The sequence below is a fragment of the Opisthorchis viverrini genome (assembly GCF_000715545.1).
Source record: "Opisthorchis viverrini unplaced genomic scaffold opera_v5_27, whole genome shotgun sequence".
Classification (NCBI taxonomy): domain Eukaryota; kingdom Metazoa; phylum Platyhelminthes; class Trematoda; order Opisthorchiida; family Opisthorchiidae; genus Opisthorchis; species Opisthorchis viverrini.
Window position 1 is genome coordinate 302870 of NW_008751682.1, and position 25250 is coordinate 328119.

The 25250-nt window shown below is 44.4% G+C and overlaps 1 protein-coding gene across 1 annotated transcript; it reads left to right on the plus strand.

Moving 5' to 3' along the window:
- Positions 1-2535: 2535 nt before the first annotated feature.
- On the plus strand, positions 2536-25250 carry T265_02194 (hypothetical protein; the record flags this gene model as incomplete). The annotated part of the gene is made up of 8 exons (XM_009166382.1): positions 2536-3209; positions 4053-4428; positions 5966-6182; positions 13459-13633; positions 17835-18042; positions 22459-22542; positions 22641-22702; positions 22816-25250. The coding sequence occupies 8 exons, from the start codon at positions 2586-2588 to the stop codon at positions 24661-24663; spliced, it is 3594 nt and encodes a 1197-aa protein (XP_009164646.1).

Below are 25250 nucleotides of genomic sequence, written 5' to 3' on the forward strand. Positions count from 1 at the left end.
GGAAAAGACGTAACTCACAAGATCGTTGCCCTAAGTGATGGGTTGAACATTTCAAACAACATTTTAGCTGGTCCTCTTGAACACAGAAACTGGAAGAACTCAGCGAACCTGAATAGGACGTCGACACCGGTCCGTCTTGAGCAACAGAAGTCCAGCGTGATTCATCGTTCCCTCAAGACGACGAGACACCTGGCCCGGATGATCTGCATCCCGCACTGTTCGAATAAGGTGGTGAGGTTCTGGTGAACAGTTTGACGATCATACTGCAGAAAATTGAGAAAAGAAACAGAATACCAATAGGAAAGGACAGTTCGACCATCATCCAAGTCTTCAGAAAGGGCGAAGGAACTTCACATGAATATCACTGTGGCGTCCGCCTTTTAGCCGCGGCATCCAAGGCGCTCTCTGACAATATTTTGCTCAGGTTGATCGGTTTTCATGGGAACCAATTTGGCCGAGGATGTACCGACCATATCTTTACCCTGAGACAAATTCTTGTGCAGCGCCACTCTTTTCAACATCCCACGTTGGTCAATTTCTTGACCTGAAAGTCATCGACTCTGTCGATCATAAAAAACTAGCGGTGTCTAGCAATCCAACTTTTCATTCGCTGTGAGAATATTGCAAATTCCTGTGTACAGGTGCAAGTATATGGCAATCTTTTGCCTGGGTTCACCATGTTCAGTGGTCTAAGACATGACTGATCTCGCGCGTCTTCCATCCTCAACTTTGTTACTGATGTGCCTCTTGAAATCTCTCTACCTGCTTGTGAAACCGCGGGGGTCGAAATGCTTCCGGGATGCTCACTCAGAGACACTGGGTATGAAGACGATATTGCTTCCCTCGATTAAGCTCCCTCAAAGGTGCAGACGATTCTAAATAACTTTATTAATTATGCTGCACGGTTTGGCGTGTGCTTCACACCTGCGCAGTGTTGTGTCGCTACAAGACTGGGTTGGATCAAACTCAAACCTCATGCTTGCAGCCGAGCTAATTCATCACTCCGATGGATTCTCCTCAGAAGACGAGCGACAGCTTTGCAACGATATTCGGTCTAACCTTCATGTGACTGCCAACATAAGCCTTTTTTCCTGGCTTCACCGAAGGAATACAGTGAAATCCCACGAATTCGCCTCATTCAGACTGACCACATTCAGCATATGTACCATAAGGCAGATCAAGTATCAGGGTGCTATTTTCACGTGTCCGATGCAATATCTCTGATGGAGGCAGCACCTTATTTTGGTAAGTCTCATACCAGACCAACCGCTCTCATACTCGGTGGAGCATTGCATAGAGGTCCGGCAATGAGCCTCGCAACACTGCAGCCCGAGCGTTGGAATATGAACAATGGCTAGTCCCCTGAAAATTGATGCTAGTCTGACGGTATGCCATCGTCCACACACTCCCCCTCTGGTAGGCCTTTTCACTGTACAACAAGCGATTCACAGAGGTGGGCTAGCCCCATGATCAGGGACTCGTCGTAAGCGAAGATGCAAAACAGTATGTAGAAAATGTCGGCGTGGATTTCAGAGGACCCTATTAAGTGGATTTGTGAAGTTTCGGGACTTATGTAAAGAGGGTGATAAAAATGGCGGCAGGATGTTCCCAGGTGAAGTCATGTGGGCTAATATAGGGTAAGTGTAGTCAGTTTGGTAGCACACTGTGGTAACTTTAAACATTCCATCGCGCGTTTTCTTTCCACCCTTATAATTTTATTTTAGGATTTGGAGGCAAGGCTGACACCAGCTCGTCAGGGTAATTATGTTGAAACCGGGAAAGGTTGGAGGTTGTTGTTAATGGCTCTGCATGAAGCCAAGAGAGAAGTGGGTGGGCATGAAAATCACACTTTAGAGCATTATTAGGACATCAGATGAGATGCTCAACGGGAGGCAGCGTATTTGTGAAAGCGAAAAACCTAACTCTACGGACGCACAAGTTTGACATGAGCAGACTAAGGGAGGTCGTCAGAAACTTGTAAACCCAGGAATACCGTCTGAAGAAGACTTAGACGTCCGAGGAAGTGTGGCGAAACGAGAGGGGAACCTAAACGGATTTGGAAGGGATAAGTGTCGCAGGAGTGGCGACACCCTACTAACGGCTCGAGAATCTCGCTGATATGCTGCGTTTGCGCAACCAATCGCACAATCGCAGATACTTATTCAAGGTTACTTTTGTACGATGCTATGGATTTCATTTTGTACCTTGGATTATCCTTCACAGCCTACATACCTCATTTCATTATTTCCCCTTGAACATGGCCAGAGGTTGAAGGAACAGAAGTAGATCCGCGATTATGGTAGTATAACACGTCATATCCTGCAGGATCTATTTTCTAGGTTGTTAGTCTAGAAACACAGCGGAAGAGTCTCTTCTTTGACATTGACTAGGCAAACGAGTAGGACCTTTGAACATCAGTTACAGCAGTTTCTTATGCAGTTCGCACAAGTCAATTCAGACGTTGGTCGTATTCCCGAACTAGTTCAGGTTGATTTTCGGACTGCTGTATCTCGTTTCAGATTGTCTGTTCACAACCAGAAACCTTCATTCCTATCTAAGTGCACTCTACTGACTTACCTTGTGCGATGGGGAGGGCGAAGAACGCTAAAAAAGTCATTCGTCTACAGCTCTTTGACCGCTGTTCAGGTGGTATTTTCAACCTGCGATTTGATTCGGAGATACTAGAATCTTTTTACTCAGAATGTTCTTTACCACGAGCTGTTGGTCGTTTTCGGTTTGGAACTGCGTTTATGACTCTTGGATGTCTTGTGTGGCTGCTCTATTCGGCAGTGATGAGGTTCCCTCGATGGGAGTGCTATATCGGAGGGCTGCTGTGTGGCATTCTGCTCTCCGCTTCCTGCTTTGGAATCAGCTTTGTTAAGGCTTTCTTCAAAAGGCACTTTTTGTGGATAAGCGCCATCTACTCATGCCTGTGTAGCTTGCTGGCGCTGTTACCATTTACGCTGCGTTCGCCTCCGCTATCGCTGGCGTTCAATCTGAGTATTGCAACTCAGTTGATTGTCCTTCTTTACACCATGATACCTCTGCGTCTGTGGCAACTACTTCTGGTCTGTGGTCCTCTCAGCCTGATTCAAATCATACTGGCCAGCGCACGCTACGGAAGTATCGGTGCGTCGGTGATTTTTCTTCACATCGTGGCTCATGTTTATGTACACACAATCGGACTGATCCTCCACCTGATGTCCCAGGTACGTTTCCCACCTCAGTTGTGATGGTTTCTACAACCAGCTCAAATATGTGTCAAGCAGTTTTAGCGCTTGACTAAGGAATACAATTTCTAAACTGAAGTCAAGTCAATGTAGCGGAAGGTCCTTCCTAAAATCACGCTTTTGGTTTGGGTTGTCTAACATATAAAGCTTATGGTTCAGGTGGTATGCCCAGGGACAGAAAGATGCGCCTGGAGTGACCTAAACTGATAAGCTGGTTTCATCTGCAAGATAATATCCAGCAAAAATAGGCTCACAGAAACTTTGCTATTCCCTTCTAACATTTAAGCCAACTATTTAGCCGGTACTTCCAGTAGTTTTCTATTTAGCCGTGTCTTGTTGACCACTGTTTTCTTCAGGAGGTTGAGGACGGTGCTCTATAATGACTCGGTATGCCCATTTGGATCGGTGCACTATTTCTCAGCAGTAATATTAAGACGACCCATAGATTTACTCAGAAGACATACTTTCAATATACCACTAGTTTAGTGACTTTTGGTCTTTGGTCACCAGAGGTATATTTATCAGTGAATGTTCTTAATGTGCTCGCCATGGCAATACGATCCTCGAACCTACAACTTGAAACATAATATCAAAAATTCCAAATTATGATTCTCCTTTTACAGCCATAATATCAAAAATTCCAAATTATGATTCACTGTGGGCAACCTTCTCCTTTTACAGCCTTCTTGACGTTTTGGTAGCAATTTTCGAGCCAAGTTTCGGTACATTTAGGTGTCTGATCTCTATTTTGACAAGCTCCATGTTAGCTAGCATGCATTCTATACACCTAAATTCCTCGCTCCTCTAAATCTGTTTTATTAGGTTTGGCGTCGTTCAACCTTTCTTCATCTGGGATACAACGCTTTGATGAGGAAAGAGCTTAAAAAAGAGCAAGAATTGAGGGATGATATGATCAGGTCACTAATGCCGAGTGAAGTTGCACAAGAGGTCATGAGAGACGTCGGCAAAGACGATGATGCAGATGAAGGCGACGAAGACATGGACGGCGAGAACAGGGGATCGCGGAAGAAGAGTCGATCCAGGAGGAACCCGAAAAGGAAAACACAGACGGCCGAAGAATCTGAAGATGACATGGTCATGGGAGCTATGGGCTTTTCTGACGAGTTCGAAGATGATGAGGATGGGCTGAACACAAAGAAGGCCAGCACCGTTAGTGCTACAGACTATGATGGACAAGGTTGGTACCTCACCCCCTGTGTATTTTGCATTGTCATGTAGTCACGTTACGATTCACACCAAAACCTCTCAGTTCCTAACCTATGAGACATGAATAGCGAAGACCATACATACCTTTTATACCTCAAGATTAGGCTACTCCTTCCACACCCTAAACCGAACGGTTCGATGACAACCGAAAATTGAAACTCGATGTCTTACCATGTACCCCAAACTGGATAGTCATCTCCCTGATACTCTACTCAAATATCATGTGGTGCATTGAGAATTGACTATTAATCAGTAGTAGGTTATATCTTAAGACTTCTATAACACTGTAACCGACTACAATATCTTCCCCATCCCCAATGCGATTTAGTCTGTTTGTTTGATTAAGTCGCGATGGAAAAGGCTATGTTATGCTTATCATCCTACTCCCCCAGTTTTGCTCTCCCATTCTATTGTTTAATTCAAAGCACCAAAACAGGAAGCAGTCTGTCTCACAAAGCTAAAAATGATCGTTTATTCGAAAAAAATCGTTCAACCGTAACACCTTTCGGGTGCCTAGCTGCCATACCGCCCGAAGGAAGCACGAGGGCTGTGATACTGCCAGGTTGCCCAAGCCTAGACAGGAGAAGTCGAGATGCAGAGGTCGGGTTCGAACCACAGACCTTCCGGTCAGTAAATTCGTGATCTAACCATCTAGCTCTAGCCATCTCGCCCCATGATGGTTTGTCACGATCATTACACTCGTGGAAAGGTTTCTTTCACCTGCTATCCACGTGGCACTAACCCAAACTTGTATCACAAGGGCCACATCTAGGTAAACATCCATCTTTTAGCCTGTGCTAAACCAACCACTCAGATGACTGTAACGGATTTATTCGAGCAACCTTACACCTTAGGATTTATAACTAACTATCGAAGAATATGTCGCGCACAAAAAGCTGGGGTAGTCTGATCATGAACTGCGCTTACCGAAACATCATTTGCCGAAAATGGTGCTGCTTTCAGTGACAAAATTAGATTGGCGCAAGCAAAGAAGTGGTCAACCTTTGACCTGTCATTTGGGCATGCAAGCGATTAAGAAAATTCCACAGTAATGTCGGTACTACCTTCCTTCTAGGATGTGATTCGCCTGATCCCGGCGTGCATTTTTGGAGATGCTACAAGATATAGCTTCTAATCAGTGTGAATGGCGTTGTTGTTTTCCGTTTCCATCCAGATTGTCTGATCGAGTGTCTGGAGTTTAGGCGCCTCGGAATGATTGTTATGAGATAGCACTGAGTCGTTTTCCTATCCACGCTTGTTCTTTCAGTATAAGGCTTTCAAATAAATTGTGATTGCAAGCGGCGAAGCACCAGTGTTGTACTGTCGATGATGATATTGGTGAAGATTATCTAGCGAACGGCGGAAAGATATTGTAGCAACATCGCATAAATACGGCCTCGTTCGTCCCAGCCCTCTGGTAATTTCATTTTACACTGTTTTACACTTTTCTAATGTGTATCAACCGAATAGTTATTGATCATTTTCGTTCCTACGTGCTCTTATATCAGTTGCTGGTGATGTGGAAGATGCGCCATCAGGATCTCCGCAGGCCAGTCTCGTACCAAAATCGACGGCTCCTCCACGTGCCGTCACATTCCGCAAGTTCCACGTTAGCCAGCTGGAGAACGTCAGTGTTTTGTTCGCGGACATTGTGGGGTTCACAAAAATGAGCTCAAATAAATCAGCTTCACACTTAGTCTATTTGTTAAACGATTTATTTGGCAGGTGAGTCCATCCTGACTGTTTAGCTGGACAATATGACTATTTATCACTGTGTTGGCCGCAAACAGAAAACTCAGTCACAGTTCCTTTAACTCGTTTGCACTGCATTTTGATTTATCTTAGCCCTGCAGTCCGTTTGACGTAAATTCCGTCTGGTTTCACCGTGACCTTACACAAATCGTTCGCAAGCTTACCAGGACAGCTTGTTTGCATTGTGTTCTGTGGTGGTGGTAATAGATTCGTAGGCAAGTGCACTCTATGAACCTTTAATTGACAGTTAAATCGTTCAACTCCGATTGCGCACAGTATTCGGGTTATTAGCAAGTTTGTGTAAACCGTTTTAGCAGCTACTTTTAATCAAGATTTTTAACTGGCATGAGGATTTTTCGTCGGGCAGATCGTTGCATGCGCGTTAGTGATATCTATACCTTGTTACAGTGTGCGAAATGCGGATAGATCCATCGATTGTTTCTCTTACTTTGTTGAACGTAATCACGCGTTTTTTCTATGTATTTTATGCACCCTTGCGTCTACGTCAATAAACATTTTTCTTACATATGGTTCCTTTAGCAGAGTATTTGGAAGTGTAGTAACTAACTACAAACAGATTGGCGTGCAATGAATTTGTCCGGGTGAACGTTTTCAACTTGAAGATTAGCAGATTGCATGACCGTGTTACAATTCAGAATATCACTATACGTAAACCAATGACCAATTGCGCCCTTTTTTGGCGAAATGTTGAACGTTCACTCGGCAAAGAGAGTGGTCATCTTTTATCTGTCTGCTCTGGCAATGCGCAAATCCATCAGGCACGGGTTCACCTCACACAGTGGTTGAATTCGATGCAAGACAGCACGCATCGATGAGTCGTTGATAAGAAGAAACTCGTAGCTCTACAGACGCACTGCAATCCAGTGTGATTCATTTCTTGCACCCAATTACCACAACGGATAACATCGGGAACCGCCTTTTCAACGGATTATGCTGAAATTTCCAGATAGATGCCTTTAAATTGATTTCTGACCCTGTTGTTGAATGGATAGAGATGTAAGAGTTATTTTTTGCATCTCTAACTATGTCGATGCGCGGACTCGTCGTCTAGCAGAGCAACAGGAGGTTACACTCCTTGGGACGAAATTGTACGACTACCTATGTTTTGAAACAATATTCTGATTTCGTTGGTTGATACTGGTCACTAGGTAACAAATTCCTTCAGAAATAAGGATTATTATTCTCGTTCGTCACTGAAGTCTCATAATTCCGCGCGGAGGATTTCATTTGGTTGAGATACACATTCAACTTACTTTACGTTGACTGTTTACTATGTGGTGTTAACTATGTACTTCCTTCGGGTGGCATGGCAGCAAGGCGCCGAAAGGGTGTTACTGCTGAACAGTTATTATGCTTATTATTATGTGGCGTTAAACTGGCCCCATCGATACCTCTTACTTGTTCTGCTTGCGCACGCTGACGAAGAGTAATATTTCGAATATTGCCAACCCGTTTTGCTTTCAGTGACGCAGGTCGTAGACAGGCTGTGTTCGGAAAACCACTGTCGAATGCATCAGTGCTGATTCAGCTGATTGGTTTACTGTCTCAATCAAAATAAGGATGCTAAACCGGCTTTGGGTTGAGAATCTTGCCAGTGGTATTGGTATGTGGACCACAAAGAAAATTTTAATACCATCAGGATCCGTATTGTTAGATAAGATAGGCTAGCGGACTGATGTATGCGCATAATCTGTGAACTGTCTAGTTCGTTTCTTTACTACGTACTCTGCACAATTGGCGGAACATGGAGTCGATTGAACAGACGTGTTGCATACAATTTTGAAGTGTCCCAGTTCGTGGGTTGTTCTTTAGTTGTGGAACGAATATTTTCGCGTCGGTGATCGAAATTCGTTATCTTGCGAATGAACGGGACCACGCGTCAATTGTATTGTTCACGTACAGAACGAGATTGGTTAGTTTGGGAATTGGGACATTCGTCATTAGATCTTCAAACGGACGTCTTTTTCGCAACATACTCATTCTGGACCACTGAACAACTACTATCTACGTGAAAGACCCGACCACTCAGACTGTGGGCCGATCCGGGGTACGTACTGTTGCTCGCCACCAGTGCTCCGTTCATTATGATTGTCCGTTTTGGACTGAATGCAGAGTTAATCGAGTTGGCCAGTTGCATTTAACTGGGACTCGCTGTATCTTTTTGAAATGAATTATCTGAACTTAGAGAGGCACAGATTTCCCTCAGTTACAGCAAAGTTCCATGCATTTCTCCTGCAGAACAATCATCACATAAATATTTTTTGACTGAAATATACTGCACGGACTGGATTAATTGCATTTTTGCATGCATTTATCCATGCATAGTAAAATCACGCCAACATATCAGTTGTGTATTGTTCGACCAATCCTTGTGCGATTTCTTATTGTTTTGAGTACAAATCAACTTCTAATTCATTCGGCGTGGTTTCACAGAGAGCTAAACGATCCTCTTGACTGGCTACCATCTTTCACGGCTGCGGCGGGGAAACGGAGCCGTGCAGTATTGTGGCATCGATTGAGCAGTCATGGTTTCAGAGTTTGTTCTCAGTCATAGACAACAAAATTCTATTGCTCACTAATTTGCTTCTCAGTCGTCTACTACCACTTTGGACTCAAAGCTAGTGTGAGCAATGGATGGATGTGCGAAAGTGTCAAAATATATTCACTGAGAACCACTTTGAACCAGTGGGTTTTTTTCGAAAACGTGTAAGGGAATTGTCCCCGAGGGACTTGAATATTTTGGTCTGTTGGTAGTGCAATTTTTTCACACAACTGTCATACCACAGTCGTCCTCTGAGTTTCGATGGGAATTCCTTACCTCTTGTTCTTAGCTCCATCTGATTGGTTTATAAGTCCTTTGCATACAATTCACGTCGGACGTTTTTGGGTGCGACAGTTTGCAGTCGTTTGCTGCCTTTATTGCTATACGTTCTTTTTGCTTTGGCAGTTAAATTTCATTTGTTCGGCTGTAAACCGTGTACCAGGGATATATCGGTTCCAGGTGCGATAGTTTTATTCGTGGAGGAGTAAGAGAACGCGGAAACGTTAGCTACCTACTAAAGACGACATTTTATTCGGTTCATTGATTTCTAGTGTACTGGGCAGGTGCGCATCTAATGCGATAGTTTCTTTGCGGGAGTACTGCCGCCTGCAAAGCAGAGCCGTGTTTCTCATTGTTACAGGATTCTCACCAGCAGAGGCGGATGTTCTAAAGTTGGCTAAGTTTTCTGGCCATGGATTTCGTATTTCGCTGCTAGATCAGAGGTTGCCTGTCACTCAAACATGGCCGAGCAGTCTTCGACATTCACCAAGAGAGTACTCAACGTAGTCGGCATGTGATTAGCATATATCGAGGAACTTTGTGACATATTCCAGCTTCGACGTTCCCTTTAGCCTCGGGCAACTTTTCCGGGACACCGGGGTCAAACGTCTGTACACGGAGACTAAATTTATGATCTATAAAGCGGTGGTGAAAACATTTCGGCGCCACAAGTTCTGTTCTGGTGAATACGAGGAATGTTTTCATTAGCCAAGTGAATACATTTCGGCTTTGATCTACTGGTTTGACTTTTTGCAGTTTGAAGTAGCACTCTCCATTTTGAAAGTCTGACGCTTCTGTTGCCGGATTGTCTAGGTTACTTGAAATGGTTGGTAGTTCCGAAAAAGTGAGTGGTCGAAGAAGAGCGATGTCGTAGGAGCGGATGCTTTGGGTGTAATATGGTCCTCGGGGCAACACTTGCCCACCAGTTTTTTGTATCAATAACTCAAATGATTAAACTGTTTGCAGTCCTACTTATCGACTGGACTGAGTACAGTCATCGCTATTCGTCCAGTAGTTTGTTGGGCTTGACAAATTCGCCGCGAACTTTGTGAAATTGATGTATAGTTTTCCTCTCAAGTTCAAACATTAGAATAGCAATTATTTCGTTGTTGTTCTCCCATTACTCCAGCAAATTCATCCATCTCTGTCAGATCTACGCACCGAAAAAAACACTATATGATCTATCTGAGCAAAATGTGTTCAGCTATTCATTCTATATAAGGGATGAACTGGCTATAAACCTAGACTAGTCGGATTGCGGAAATAGGTCGACCCGATTCAAAATCTGTTTACTCCTACTTATTAGGTGAATCGTCTCGACATTCTGCACTGTCAAGCAGAATCCAAGACGCTAGATGGATTACACAGAGGTGGTCGCTTAAGCTTACGCAGGTCATAAGTTTAAAGGGAAGGCTGCTGTGGGAAGGCAACCGTGACACCCAGCATAGTGTGTGTTGTAGATAATTGGATTCTTTGTAGATAACAGGGCAGTGACAAACAGCGGATACGCGGTTTGTTTGGATTGGCTCTGAAAACGTCAGTTCAGATGAAGCACGAAAACGAACTTACGTTCAGTAATGGTAGATTTTGACAATTTAGAAGGCTGTTGAGGGCAGTGATAAGGAGTTAAAATAGTACTCCTTTTACGTGAAGTCCAATGATTGGGTTGATACTTAAGGTGGAGCCTACCAATCAGCTGATGCGCACGTTCACGTGACCAGTCAGTTCATTCCAGCAACGTTGTTTCTACGCACGTTTCTCGATACTTGTTCGTGATGGGGAAAATAAATACGTTCATTCTTCAAACTCCTGAAGACAAAGGTGTTGGCGGTTGATTTAAATGGGACATGAAGCCAAATTTTCCTAAAATAGATCCTCAGGTTTCCTCCCGGAAAGATGGTGAGCGGTGCTGTATCCTTTCTGAGTGCCAGTGAGTCTCATTGCTGATCACCTGGTTTTGCTTGGACGGTTTGGTCTTGAACAACTGGCCTGGAGGTCAAAGTTGGAATTTTACCAGACATTCGAACTGCTGATGATTTCCAACGAGGATGAAATCGCTATGGAGTCTTCTCGGTTTTTTGATATAGATTGACTTCACTTACAGGATTAAATCTTCATTGAAAACTGGTTATTCCGTAAACCGAGTTTGAACGAATTCATCCCACGGGGACAGTGACTCTAAGATTTTACAGCCAACCTAAAGCGAACAAGGATTTTTTCCACTGCAATCCATTCCACTCCTAGTGAAGTTATGAGCTGCCAGATTTGAACGAAACTGGTGAGAACTCACGGGGAAGTCTTCACGACATTTCATTTTCCTATTATCCTCAGTCATATAGACATAAGGAACCATAAACTCTTTTTTCTTCATGTTGCCTCGATGATCCTCACCGGCGGCGAAAAAGATGTTGGCATGCCAGATGAAATGTCTCGTAGGAACTTCTCACTGCATACGTCCAATTTCGGTTCAATATTCAAGTATACTGACAGAAGGATGATGCCGCAACGAACTCCTCGCACGACTCACTCTTAGCTGACTTGTTATCGAGCGAGTTATGAACTTCACACTCCCTGGCTGCTTGCATGTATGACATCTTATGTGTTATGCATGCTGTTACCTATATCAGCTACGTCCCAACAGTATATTTTTCAATACTTCAGACACGCATTTCTTCCAGTCACGAGTCACAGTGGAGCAGACTCGTCGGCATCATGGAGATGGAGAAACAGATCACGCTTCTAGCTGGCGGTGGTGCAAAGGAAAGAGAAATGAAACCCTTGGGCACTACAAACCGGTCGAACTATGAGGTATCTGTCGGAGGTATCTGATCGGATGGAGTACATTGTGACACAATAGACCTACTTCTACTGTGATCACTACTCCGTTCACTTCAACCACAACGTGCATTTCGAGTTGTCCAACGGTTAATATTGCTCGGAGCCCGAGGCGATCTGGATTAGGATCCGTAATCGTGATCTGTGCACACAGTGGTTTGTGGGAGCAGTTAACCTGTCATCGGTGTCAGTAGACTGATTGCATTACATGACCACAAATATGAAACTCGCGATTATCTCAATGCTTGTATTCACCTTACTGCTATTTGAGCAGTCATTATATCCTGACCCAACTATTCTGCCTCTTGACTTCCCCTGTCTAGGCATGCACAACCTGGCAATATCCCAACCCTCGTTCTTTCTTTGGGTTGCGTGACAGCTGGGCACTGAAAGGGTGTTACAGCTGAACGATCGTCTGTTTATCAGTTATTCTGATTAGTCTACATAAAGAGGGAATGCACCGGATCCGAGTTTCACTCCCATTACAGCTCATCAGCAGTTCAATGCCTTGTTCGTGCCGAGATTTCGACTCCCGGCTTATGACCTACAACATGAGCCTGTTACCATTATTCCATCACTGCACGCTTGTTCCTCGTTCAACGGATTGGGCGAACAAATCACATCACTCAATCGGGAACATCTTCTGTTCATTAAGTTGCGTGCAGTGTTCGTTGCTGGAGTAATGATAACACGTTTGCCTGACACGTCAGATGTCCGGGATTCAAGTCCTAGCTAGATCAAAGATGTTCACTGCTGATGAGCTGTAATAAGAGTGGCCGAAGTTCAGTGCCAGAGCGGGAAGTGGACTGTTCCAGCAAGATTACTGTGATTGTAAGTCATACAAAGTTGGCTTTTGCAGTCATCATTGTGAACCAAGTTTTCCACTAACGCGGCCTTGAGTTCAGCTCAGTGACTACGTTGTTACATGGCCACAAAGAAGACCACAACAAGGAAGGGGGCATTCCAAATCAGTAAGATAGTTGTACGCGCATAGAAACCAATGACACAATTATGATAGCACTGGCGACACTCCAGCTGCCACATGCTTTCTCTTCAGTGTTCTTAATACGCCGTCTGCCCATAAATCCGTAAGTGTTACTTTGACAGCTGCGAAGAGCAAGTGAAATCTCAACATCTCATGTTAATGGTTTGACGGATTCGGGTGACCATATTCTGAAAACCTCGTGCTAACTTCTGCTGGCTGACCGTACCGTTGAGAAGAATCAGTGACTCGATTTAAGACTATCATGTCACTTTTTCTCCCGCCTCTATCTCTCATAAGTTTTACTCGCAGGTGCCTGGTGCTCATTCCATTGCCTGAATTGCTAACCACCACAGTTTTTGATTTGAATGTGTTTTTTCGTTTTCAGGTTTCACTTTATACATGTTCCGTCACTCGCCGGCTGCTATTCGCCTGCTTTCTATGTGACTGATCACGCCTTTATGTGGGAACACGATCATTTTCTCCAAGCAGCTATGATTTTTGCCAACACTGTGTCGATTTTTTTGCACGCGATAGATGCAACGTGCTCGTGTTTCCCTGAGAAAAGTCCGAACTCTTTATTGTTTCAGGTTCGATCGTCTGTGTGAAGTTACAGGATGTGAAAAAATCGCCACCCTTGGCGACTGCTACTACTGTGTGGCCGGATGTCCCAACCCTGTAGACGACCACGCTGAGCGAGCGGTTGAGATGGGACGTGCTATGTGTTTAGCCATCCAACAGTTTGACGAGGACCACAAAGAATCGGTAGGTTTAGCTAGTATATTTGTGCCATGCATGTAAGCGAGTGTTTCAAAAGTCATTATTCTTAGGACCACAGTTAAAACATACTCAACGATGTGGTTCGCGTCATCTATGACTGGAGTGTTCGGGACTGTCGTTATTATCAAATGTGGAACTTGATGGATGGAGAGTAAAAAAATATTTGGCTTCACGATACACCTGGTTCTGACAGTTCTCGTCGAAGCCATATGTAACAGATCAGGAATCGAATATCCGATTAAAATCCTTCTGTTTCCGACTTGCTTTTTTGCTTTGGCAACCTGACCTCATCTCAATCGTTGTTCCTGTTGTTCACTGGTCGCGTCAAGGGGAAGCTACGGTTTAGTGATCTGATCTTAGTCATCCAGTCATCTTGCTCTGATTGGGAACCAGCGGGTGTCCCTTTGCGTAAGAATGAGTACCGTAATACACCACATACAGACAGACATTTCCACTTTTCTGCGCAGAAAAAGGTCTCTTAAAGGCCGGATTTTTGTTCTTCTCGTCCGAAGCCATAGATTCGAGCCGTGGGCGCCTTTGTAAGTGTGATCCACTGTTGATTCTGATTCAGGGTGCTCCTTAGAACCAGATGCCCTCCGGTTGGAAATCCTGTTCATGAATTCAATAATTTCGATAGTGAATGAGACGCCGTCACACAGATGCTAGATGTTGCCCTGGTGTGACGGCTTTTGTGCTTTAGTGACCCACTAAGGTTTACTGAAGAGTCTTTGTGTGAAAATCGCAGTCTCCCATATTATTTTGGCTATTTGTTAGAGGTTTTCCCTTCTAGTCGTTCTTTTGGCCTTCCCGGTTCGCGATTGGGACGTGTGTGGTGACTTAGTTTCAAAAATGTGGGCTCCTGTGGCAGTCCTACACCAACCCCCGCTGCCTTGAAGCAGAGGTCTTCTTGAGAACGTTAATCACCCTGGTAATATCCCAACCCACGTACAGCTATATGTCCCACACGCCACATCGGCTGGCGCATTATTTTGTCAACCGGGTCACCCTACTTGCCGTATACAGCCGGGTGAGTAGACGAAAACAGATTATTGCTGACACTTCCCTTCTACACGCCTTCCTTCTATCCACATCTTCGTAAGGACCGACAGATCACTCCGCCGCCCACTGCATTTGGCTTCAATGTCTACTCTGAACTCGTTCACCACGACTGTAAACAATCCAGAATCATTATTCGAATGCTAATTTTTTTATGACAGCTTTCAACTTTCGAACTCCGAAACAAGCTGGGCAACAGGAAACTGTTTTATGTACGCTGGATTAGCTTTCTGTCGATGTGTTTTCTTTCTGAAACGAGGATTCAAGTTCAAGTGCGGTTGCTGACAACGCCTTGGACATCTTATTTTGACGAGCTAAGAACTCAGATATTGTCGTGGTTGCCGGGGATGTGAATGTGCAAGCAGGTTGACCGAGCGCCATTGAGCGCTCAGTCGGGTGGTCGTCCTGGTGTGGATCAAGATGCACGGGCAACGGCGAACATATGCTGCAGTTATGTGCTAACCACAACTGTTTCTGTGCATTAGCATCTATTGGAACAACCGAAACTACATCATCACATGGCGTCCTCCGCCTCCAACACATAACGCGTAGCCATTAGCAATAAGTGGTGTGGATCAAGCCTCCAACACACAACGCCTAGCCATTAGCAATAAGTGGTGTGGATCAACTACTGGCTGTCGCTCGTTCTGGGACACCTATGTGGATTCGGATCATTCGATTGTTCACTGCTGTTTTTCGTTGTGCTTTTCAGGAGCACACAAGATGCGCATACCTATTCTGGACATTGTGAAGCTCTCAGAACCTGTGAAGTAAGCCTACCTAACCAACTAATAGAGTCCCTCTCGGACAACGCATTTTCTGATGTTGACTCTTACTGGAGGTTACTGTCCGCAACCCCGCAAGATGTCAGAGCCGCAAACTACATCTGAGCTCTGAATCTCGAACATCGGTCAAAGCTCGGACACATGTTAAAGAGTACGATTCAGCTCAAACAACTTTTGGATGTCAGATGACAAGGAGCATCTGCACGGAAAGCTCAGCGCTTCCAGGAATTTCGAGGAGTGGAGAAATCGATACACTGATACGCTTAAGAAGCCACAAAAGCTGATAGCTGATACGCTCAAGAAGCCGAAAAAGCACTCAGTGAGCAAAACAATGATAAAACAACCTGCTACTCTCTAAAAAGAAAAACACCTGGACCGTTGGTTTAAATGCCTACAAAAACAATTTAACTAGCAACCGCAACCGATTAATCCTATGCCCAACCCGCGACGAAGCCCTGGAAGGTCAACTTCAACCTTCGACGACTTCAGAAATACGCTAATGCCGTTTCTTTCTCATTTGCCTGACGAACTCCCACCTGCTGTGTTTAGGGATAAAGTTGAATTTCTCAGTTGGTGTTTGTTTAACTTATTTGACTATCTGGGTGAATGAGATTGTCCCAGCCAACTGGGGTGAGTCGACGGTAGATATTTTTAAAATGGTGCCTGCACTGGGGAATTAGGTTTGCCCGTGTTGTAACTAGATTCTCTGCGTTGCCCATTTTGCGTTGTCCGAAGAAGGCGCGTGAAGACTGGGCCGCAGAACGACAAACGAAATTCCAGCCAGGGAGTCTGTATGTACTACACCTTCACATTACATTAATTTCTATCACAACGGTATGCGTACTGGCTTATAAGTGTTTCTTGAATTCTAGGATGCCTTCGATTACATCAACTGATTTGTTTTGTTCAGAACGCTTACGCCACAATTTCGTGAGTATCATGTGCTCTTTCGATTCGCATCCTTTTTGGGAACGAGAGTGTATTAGAACTTCTCTAAAAGCCTTTCTATATGTGTTTCTCTAGGACAAGGATAAGCACCTTCTGCATTGACAAGGTGAATTTGCGCTCTAACCACTGAGCCATATCGCACATTTTTTGTCAGTGGTGTCCATGCTGTTAGTTTTTATTCAGATTGTTTGGCTGGCTGTGCAAGCTCCTCGGATGTTTGTGGTAGGTTAGCCATAGGTCTACCTTCCCCATTTTTTCATCCCATTATAAAACTTTATTCAAATAAATTAACATGGCTGTACGACAGTAAAGCGTAAATTTTCTCTTCTGGTGTTACTGTCTACACTGATTCTGCTGTTGATAACGATAATGATGATGTGGATCGGAGGAATGTTCACTCGTTCAGTGGGGAGGGGGCAATAATCATCGTCTACGCAGAGGAGTGACTGCAGCGATGGTTTATTCTGAAGGAAAATCTCGGTTATTGCTTATGGTTTTTTCTACGATGAACATGGGTCGGGATCACCCCTCGTATTGAGGATTCTCTTTGTGTCTTCGTCCGTTTTTCGTTTACTTAAGAACAACAAAAGCAAAAGGAATTAAACATCCTAGGCGGTGTTTGTATTACACATATACAGTGTTAATCAGATTCCTTTGGGTTTCAATGACTTGCTTCGAATGCCCATTATGATTCTAATAAGGGAAACATCCAAGCCACCTTTATACCAATTGAGTGCAAATCAAAGCAAGTGTGTGCACTGTGTCAATTCAAGTGCTCGTGCTAGGTTTCTATGCAGTTTTTATGCATCATTTTCATAAACTTCAGCTTCACTAGGTTGATGTCTAGACCGCACCCGAGGAATTCTTTACTGCTTCTCGTGTGTGGCAGTTGATCTGTTCGCCGAGCTTGGCAGCTGCTTTGCAACTGTGCCCTGCTTCACCAGTTGCTGCTATGCATTTAGTCAACGGTAGATAAGCGACCGGATCCCTTGGGAACCCTGGATGTTGTATCGGCCGTGGTAGCCACCTGCCATTCTGAGTCAACAGTTGGTGAGTAGTCAGTTGACTAATCGTAGGGCAGTTGTCACTCTGTTGCTTCGGAGCTTGAACCGGAAATCCGAATGTGTTCCTCGTCTTTATTTAGGCCATAAAAGTCGTTCTCCCTGTGTGAACATATCTGAACACTGAACGTTCTGGATACCGTATGCTGGCGACAGCATGGAACGTGTCACCCAATGCCGGCCATTCCTATCCGTCGCTGTCCGTATGTCTACGTGTGACATACCCTTTGCATGCATTTTTGACCGTCAATAACCCCTCTTCGCAGGTTTTCAGCCCCGATCTTGTCTGTTTCATGTACATTCCATTTGTCTACAAACCCATCCACCCACACCTAGGTGAATATGCGTGTTGGTGTGCATACCGGGAAAGTAATTTGTGGCTTGGTCGGAACACGTCGGTTCAAGTTTGATGTATGGTCCAATGACGTCACGCTCGCTAACGAAATGGAATCAACGGGACATCCAGGGAAAGTTCACATTTCTGAAGCCACCTATGGGTTTGTGAAGGACATATACGAAGTTTCGGATGGTGAAGCCGTGCCGGGTGAGTAATTGGTCGCTGGTGTCGTGGTCTGTCTGCATTCTGCCACTGCGTGTGTGAACTTATCCCATATCGGCATAATGCCTATTATTCCGCTGTGTGCTGGCCGCAAGCTACCTGATTTAGTGCCGGGTAACTTTCTTGTGTTGAAGCCAGAAACCATCAGAGTGGAAATCACAAGTCGGTCAGTTGACCAACGTGCATTCTCATAAGCCTAATCCAATATGCATGCTCCACGATCGCAACTTTTTTCTGTGTTGTTTCTCTGCGTAAACCCTAATACTGACAACGACAACAATAATGGCAACGAGATCATCCACATCGGATAACCGACAAAACATAGGAATCCAACTGATCACCGATGACTGCTGAATATCGAGGCGTGAAAGGTGAACAGGTAGCCTAGTTTTCAGATCAATGTCAATCAGGCTGTAGTCCAGAGTTAGAGTCACTGTTTTCGACTATTCTCGAATACACTGCTTGATACTGCTTCTTTTTCATTTGTTAAACATTATGGCGACTCACAATTCTGGAGCCTGGCTGTGGGATCTTCAGGGTCTACATCCTGAGCATCTACTTGATGTGAAGCTGTAGTACTCAGTTGGACCAACTTTACTTACTAATTTCTATTATTTATTACTAGATTATTTCCATATTTGCTCCGTTGCGCACGGGACAACGTTCTTCGTAATGACTGGACTCTATGTAACTTGCTTTCGGAAATGCAACTAACAGGATTTTGTGTTTGGTAGTGTGATAGGATTTCGGATTTGTCCACTTAATTGAGATTTCCTCCTGTACGTAAAGCGAATCTATGCCGAAAGGCCGAGAAGCACCGTACTACTGTTTCATCCTTATTGGGACTCATCAGTAGTGGGCTTCTCGTGAATCTCCGGAGAGAACGAACCTGCGATATCCCGGTTGGTCGGGAAGGCTAAATTATCCTATGTGTCGTCCCCCAGTCAACACGAATCCCGTGATTGATGATGGAATGTGGCCATATTCTAAGTGCGAGTTGATCACACTGCTTATCAGCAACCCGTCGCGGAGCGGCCTATCATGAACTACTATTCAGCGATTTGCGGGTTTGAATTTCCCTGGACGCGTGTGAGATGCGCATTTCCGATGATTTCCAACGAAGATAGCCTTTCAGTTTAGATTGACTTCTATTCTTCGTTGACATTATAGGTGTCGCTGTTCCTAATCCTGATCATGGATAGAAGTAAGGACGATTCAGCGAAACTGACCAAATCTATCGGGAACCACTTATCCATTAGCATGCCAAGTCACAGCGAAATGACTAGCAAGAACATTCGTGCTTGCAAAAGCATATATGTGCATTGCAAATTTCAACAAGCTGATAACTTTTCGGCCGTGGTATATCCGAGAGACTTTCAGCTGGAAAGCCGTAGTAATTTCAGGCGACTGAAGCGTACGAGTTTTCAGTGCAACACAGCTGTTTTGCTATTGTCACAGAAAATGAAAAGTATGCTGCTTATTTTACCCGATTTCGTAACTTTTTTGATGTTCCGTGAAAACCATACAGTTGACAGTTTACATTAATCAGTTTTAACGTCCCACCTGTTGGAAAGTGTTCTGTGGCAGGCAGTGGAAATACATGTGCGTTGCCGACACACCTGAGGGAAACAGCGAACATGTGCTGGCGTCTGTGGCTAGCGCCTACCACAACTTATTTTTAAGTGCTCCGAATGATGATAGTGCTTGGTTAAGAACGCATTGCCTAAAAACTCAAGCAAACATCGATAAGCTTATTCACAAAAGACCTTGCGTAGTCTCATCAAACAGTTGCGCACTATGCATATTCTTATTACAGCTGAGGATTGGCCTGTGGAATGATCCGCCAAAAAATACCAGTGGATCGATTAGTACACTTCTGGCTAGGGTTCACACTGTACTGAGGGAAACCTTCGCATCACTACTTGTAGCGCATTCGATTAATATTTGGTCTGACCCACGTGGATGTTTCCCTACTTTGCGCAAGGTCGCACTCTACCCCGCAGGATCATTTCGTTTAACATTTAACATTTAACAGTGGTCTCACAGATCTTTTCAGTTCGGCACAAATCATCTTATCACCACATTTTTTGACAGTACAAAATTACTGAAGCGCTGGTGCTTCATTACCGAAGAGCCATGATTATTCCAGGAAGTCATTTTGGAAAAAATGATAATAAGGGGCTGGAGGTAATGAACCTGGTGCTAACCTAATGCGCGCATTCTAAGAAGCCTACACTGTCGACTGCTCATTATGGAACTGCAACAAGAATACCGTCTGCTTGGTAGTCATATCTTGCACTGTCGTTAGCCAGTGTAAGGGAGAATCCCACGGACCCCTACCGTAAGTCAGGCCTCACCGACTGCATCCAGATTTTTCGTAATCAATTTCATACTCTCCCGCTAGGTTGACCACGTTTAATTGTGCCACGCTGAACCAGGCGGGCCAAAACATTTTTCTCTTCGACAGAAGACTCCCCGACATGTGAAGGCAAGTTGTCTCAACTACTGGTGCTGGATCGCTTCCGTGTAGTTCCCTGCTGCACAACCGAAGACTCGTTTTCTAACTGCCTCATAGCACCAGACTACACGAACTTTGATTCAGATGAGAGGGTTATAGAACTTGATTACGTCTCTGTTCAATTTCTGGAAGAGGCCATGTGTCACAACCATGCAACAAAACAACTCGTACTGTAGTCCTCTGCGATACAGGGATTATGTAGCTTTGTCGCCTTAGGTGTATCAAATTAAGAAATATGAACCGAATTAAAGATTCGCGAGCTGGTCTCATCTGTCATACTACAGTCAGAGCTAACATACTCCACACCCGCATACGCCTGTCCTTGAATTGTAAGTGCCTTCGTGTTCAGGAGCATAATCTTACACCTTATGGGTGCAAAGCGCATTCCAAGTAATGGGATGGTTTTCGTCGGCTCATCCAAAACTCCCTTTTTCTTTTTTTTCTTGAAAGACGGGAACAGTGTTGTCTACACATTCCAACTCGACACTGCTTTTGTCAGCAACTATTTGAACTATTCATTTCCTTGTTTCATCGATCACTAGAGTGAATAGAATTGGAGAGCAGACATCGTTGTTAGACATCGCTTTCTATCGGACAGCTTTTGGGGAGCTCTAATTTATTACGTCCGCAAGTCTGAGAATATGAAGAACCTACTGCATCTCCTGCTCGGCAAACGTGTTATGAATAACAGTCCGGTTAACAGAATCCAATGAACTTTGGAAATCCAGGACTACCTTGCTGAATTGCGTTCGAGACTGGCGCAAGCATTTCACCGAGATCGAAGCAGCGCCACTGTAGTCTGATATTCAGGGCTAAGTGAAGCTGACAGTACCATACCGCAGGCGAAACTCCAGGCATTATGCGAGGATGTGGTGATCTTTTTCTGGTGCGCGCTGACGTTCAACAGTGGAGTAGTTGCAGGAGATTCCAGAAGATTGTTCTGTAAATCCGTTTAACTTTCGCTTGCACGGTCTCGAAAAGCAGAGACAAGAGCGACTCTAGACGAGCTCACGATCTAAGTCCACACAGTTTTTCCAAAAAGAGCGACATTAAGTTTGTGCCGTCGGTAACCCTGACCAAGTGGTCATTGTGGCCTACTTTTGGGGAAGACTATGTAGGCAAACGATTTCGGTTATTCAGGAAAATAATTAGTCTTAAAAGTCTACGATCAGGGCAGCTGAATTCATCCACGATTCTACCTACGTACTGACCCCAATCTAATTGGACTGTCTGATTGAACCTCAGTCACTCCATGTCCGCCTTAGAGCGCTCTACAAATTCATTTTTGCGGAAACCATCTTCTAGCTCACCACCACGTGTCATTGAGTGCGTCATACAAAGCGGTTTTTGATGGTGTAGGAGATGCAATTTGTTGGGACGTAAGCAGACACGATGAGGAAGCAGCAGTTAACATCTGGTTTGCGTGACTTCTTTACACACGTTGCCATAACCGGTGAAGCGGAACAGCACTGCATGGCTTTTCTGGGCCTGTAGGTTACCAACAGTGTGTGATTGGGAACGAGGTTTAGTGATGCGACACAATTCAGCTATTACATTTACGTCCCGACTTGTTTCCGGCACGCTGCAAACAGTCAGACCTAGGTGATGTTTACTACTTAAAGCGGTAGTTGTCTTTCATTGGCGTTGAAGGTGTTACCTGTCTCCTACGACAACGCCAGGCACTGTACCGAAGTCCGTCGTTGGATGAAGTGCATTATGGGGAAATCGCTATAATATCTCGGAAGGAAAAAATTGGGGAAAAGAAGTAAGAAGTCACTCGCCTTTGGGGTGAAGGAAAACTTTAACGTGCAGTTATATCCTTGAGATCATTCATTTTCAGCTCTCCACCGTCACTTTAACCTGAATTGTCCTCTTCTATCCAGATATTCGAAAATTCAAAGTGTTGGTCGAGTTTTTTAATAAAGAGGAGCAATGTTTCGCCATCAAACATACTCAGGACGAAGCCAGTGAGTTTTTCTGCTGTAGTTATCTGCCTGTACGGATTCACCGTCGACTAGTATAACCAACTCTTTAATAATTTGTCTCCGTCCGTTTCGTACCACAGTGATCAAGACTTTCTTTATCGAGAAACGCTTCGATGGAAAACCTGTCTATTCGCTGCCTCCAGTAAGTTGCTTTTTAAAGCGAATCCAAGGCACACTGTTTTATTTGACATTTTGACGCGTAGGCTCTTCACCATACCATCGATTTGGTTACAATATTCTCCTTTTTTGAACTAGATCGATTTGTCCCAAGCTGTTCCCGCATCCACTGGTGGCACTACTGCACCCTCGCAGTCACTGATAGACAATGCAGAGGAAAAAGTGGGTTCTGAAAGTGACCGAAAACTGTCAACTGTCGTGTCTGCTGCACTAAATGAGCGTCATGCATCCACTGATCAGAAACCAGCTCCTGTCGAACCAGTGGATCGTCGTTCGGACGTTCAGATGTTGGAGGCTTTGAAGAGTCTCGCTGACGTGGAGGATGTGTTTATTTTTCCACCAATTTCACCGATCTTGCTGTACTTTTATTCCAGTCAGGTTGAAGCATGCTACCGGCGCTTAGGACTCATGCGACCCAAAGGCATGGCTATCAAAAAGCTCTCATGGTCCACACCTCGTATCGCACCTTTGATCAACGCGTCAGTCGCGTTTGTTCTATTCATCACCATTCTGATAAGTTGTTTTGTTGTTTTTCCTGACTCACGGATGGCAACACCATCTCCAGCTTTCTACATCACAGCGACCATTGCGCTGGTTCTACAGGGAATATTTGTTGCACTGCTGTTTGCGGACTTGGCCGCTTGGATTGGTGGTCGCCCACCACGAAAATCAGCAGTTTCTGGACCTGTATGTGACTGGCGTCGGTGTGTACTCCATACCTATTTCATCTGCTTCCGATGGCGCTTACGTAACTTTATTGGTGCTCTGTTCCTCGTTCTTCCTGCCTTGGTCATACTTTCTAATTTCAATGGGTCATTTTTCAATGATTTGGGAAACCTTCCTCTTCTCTTCGTCGCTCACTACCGCATCTTGTTTGGCATATTCTTTGCATTCATGCTATTTCACTTCACTTTGTTTAGTTCGTTTTCCTCTTGGACAAAATCATTGGCCGCTTGTATCGCGTGCACCGTGGCGATCATTCTGATTGCTCTACCCAAGAAACTCTTTATTCCTTCTCCAGTGGCTGCGTTCCATACCGTATGGAATTCAAATGAAACGACCTGGGACAACGGATTGTATCGGCCTTGGACACAACCAGCCCTTCATGCTGACTACGTGTGGGAGATTAGTGTTGTGCTTTTAGTGACATTTGCTTTGGTAGCCGCGCTGAATCGTGAGTTTGACATTAGCTTCCGCCTAAGTTTTCATCGTGACTTCCAGGCACTTGAGGCCAAGCAGGCCATTGCTCAGCAAAAGGTCCAAGCCGACTGGTTGTTGGAAAATATTATTCCGTACTACATAATGGATGATTTGCGGAGAAATAACAAGTATTCTAAGCACATTGTGGATGCAGGTGTAGTTTTTGCCACCATATCGAACTTCGCGGAGTTTTACGATGAACAGTATCAGGGTGGGCAAGAGATGCTTCGTGTTTTGAACGAGATATTCGCGGATTTCGAACATCAGCTCACCTCAGCGAAGTATAAAGATGTAGAGAAAATCAAGACAATCGGCGCATGTTTCATGGCTGCTTCCGGTCTGAATATGATCGAGCGTGGTCGGAATAAGAAGCCTGATGCTCATTTGTATGCGTTGATGGATTTTGCTATAGATGTGATCCACACGCTGGATGAATTCAACCGTCAAATGTTCAATTTCCAATTTGAAATGAAAGTGGGTTACAACGTTGGTGAAGTCACTGCTGGGGTGATTGGTACAACAAAGCTTCTCTATGATATATGGGGTGACACTGTCAACGTCGCGAGTAGGATGTATTCCACAGGTCAGAAGGGTCGGATTCAGGTTACCGAGGCTGTTGCGAAACGCTTAGAATCTCGATATGTGTTCGAATATCGTGGCGAAGTGTTTGTAAAGGGTAAGGGTGATATGAAGACATATCTGTTATGCCATCGTCGAACAGAGTGATTAAAATCTCTTTACCCCCCGCAGAAAAGTTCGTCCCATAGTACGCTATTATTTCGGGCCTATTACTGTGGTTGAACAAAAAATGTGAGAGATACTGTCTGTCATGATGGGTTGTGTTGAATTTTTACTTATTTTTGCCCTGTTCTGGAAATCGGACAGTTTCCATTGCTTTCTCTTCCAACCTCCACTCTACATCGTCTGTTAAGCGCATACATAACTTCGCTTTCATGTTGTCAGTTTGTTGACTCTAAGTAGTACGCTACACTCTACTATATTCGGATGAGACGATTCATTTGAACCAATCGGGTTGTTTGGCTATAGTTTGAGAGACCCTTTTGCTCCTTCGCATTTGCATTTCTTCTACTCTGTATTTTAAGAGGCCACACCACATAGTTGTTACATAAGTAATTTGTGTTTATTTTCGTTTATTTTTCTCTCTATTGCTCTCCAGAGCCAGTGCTGTCTCATTGTGTACGCGTTTTATCCTTTTTGCTTATTACTGCCCACTTAAGACTGCGATAAATTTTTCTGCCCTAACTTTGGTACCCACTCATCCAATCATCCATACATGCATAATTGAAAGGGAG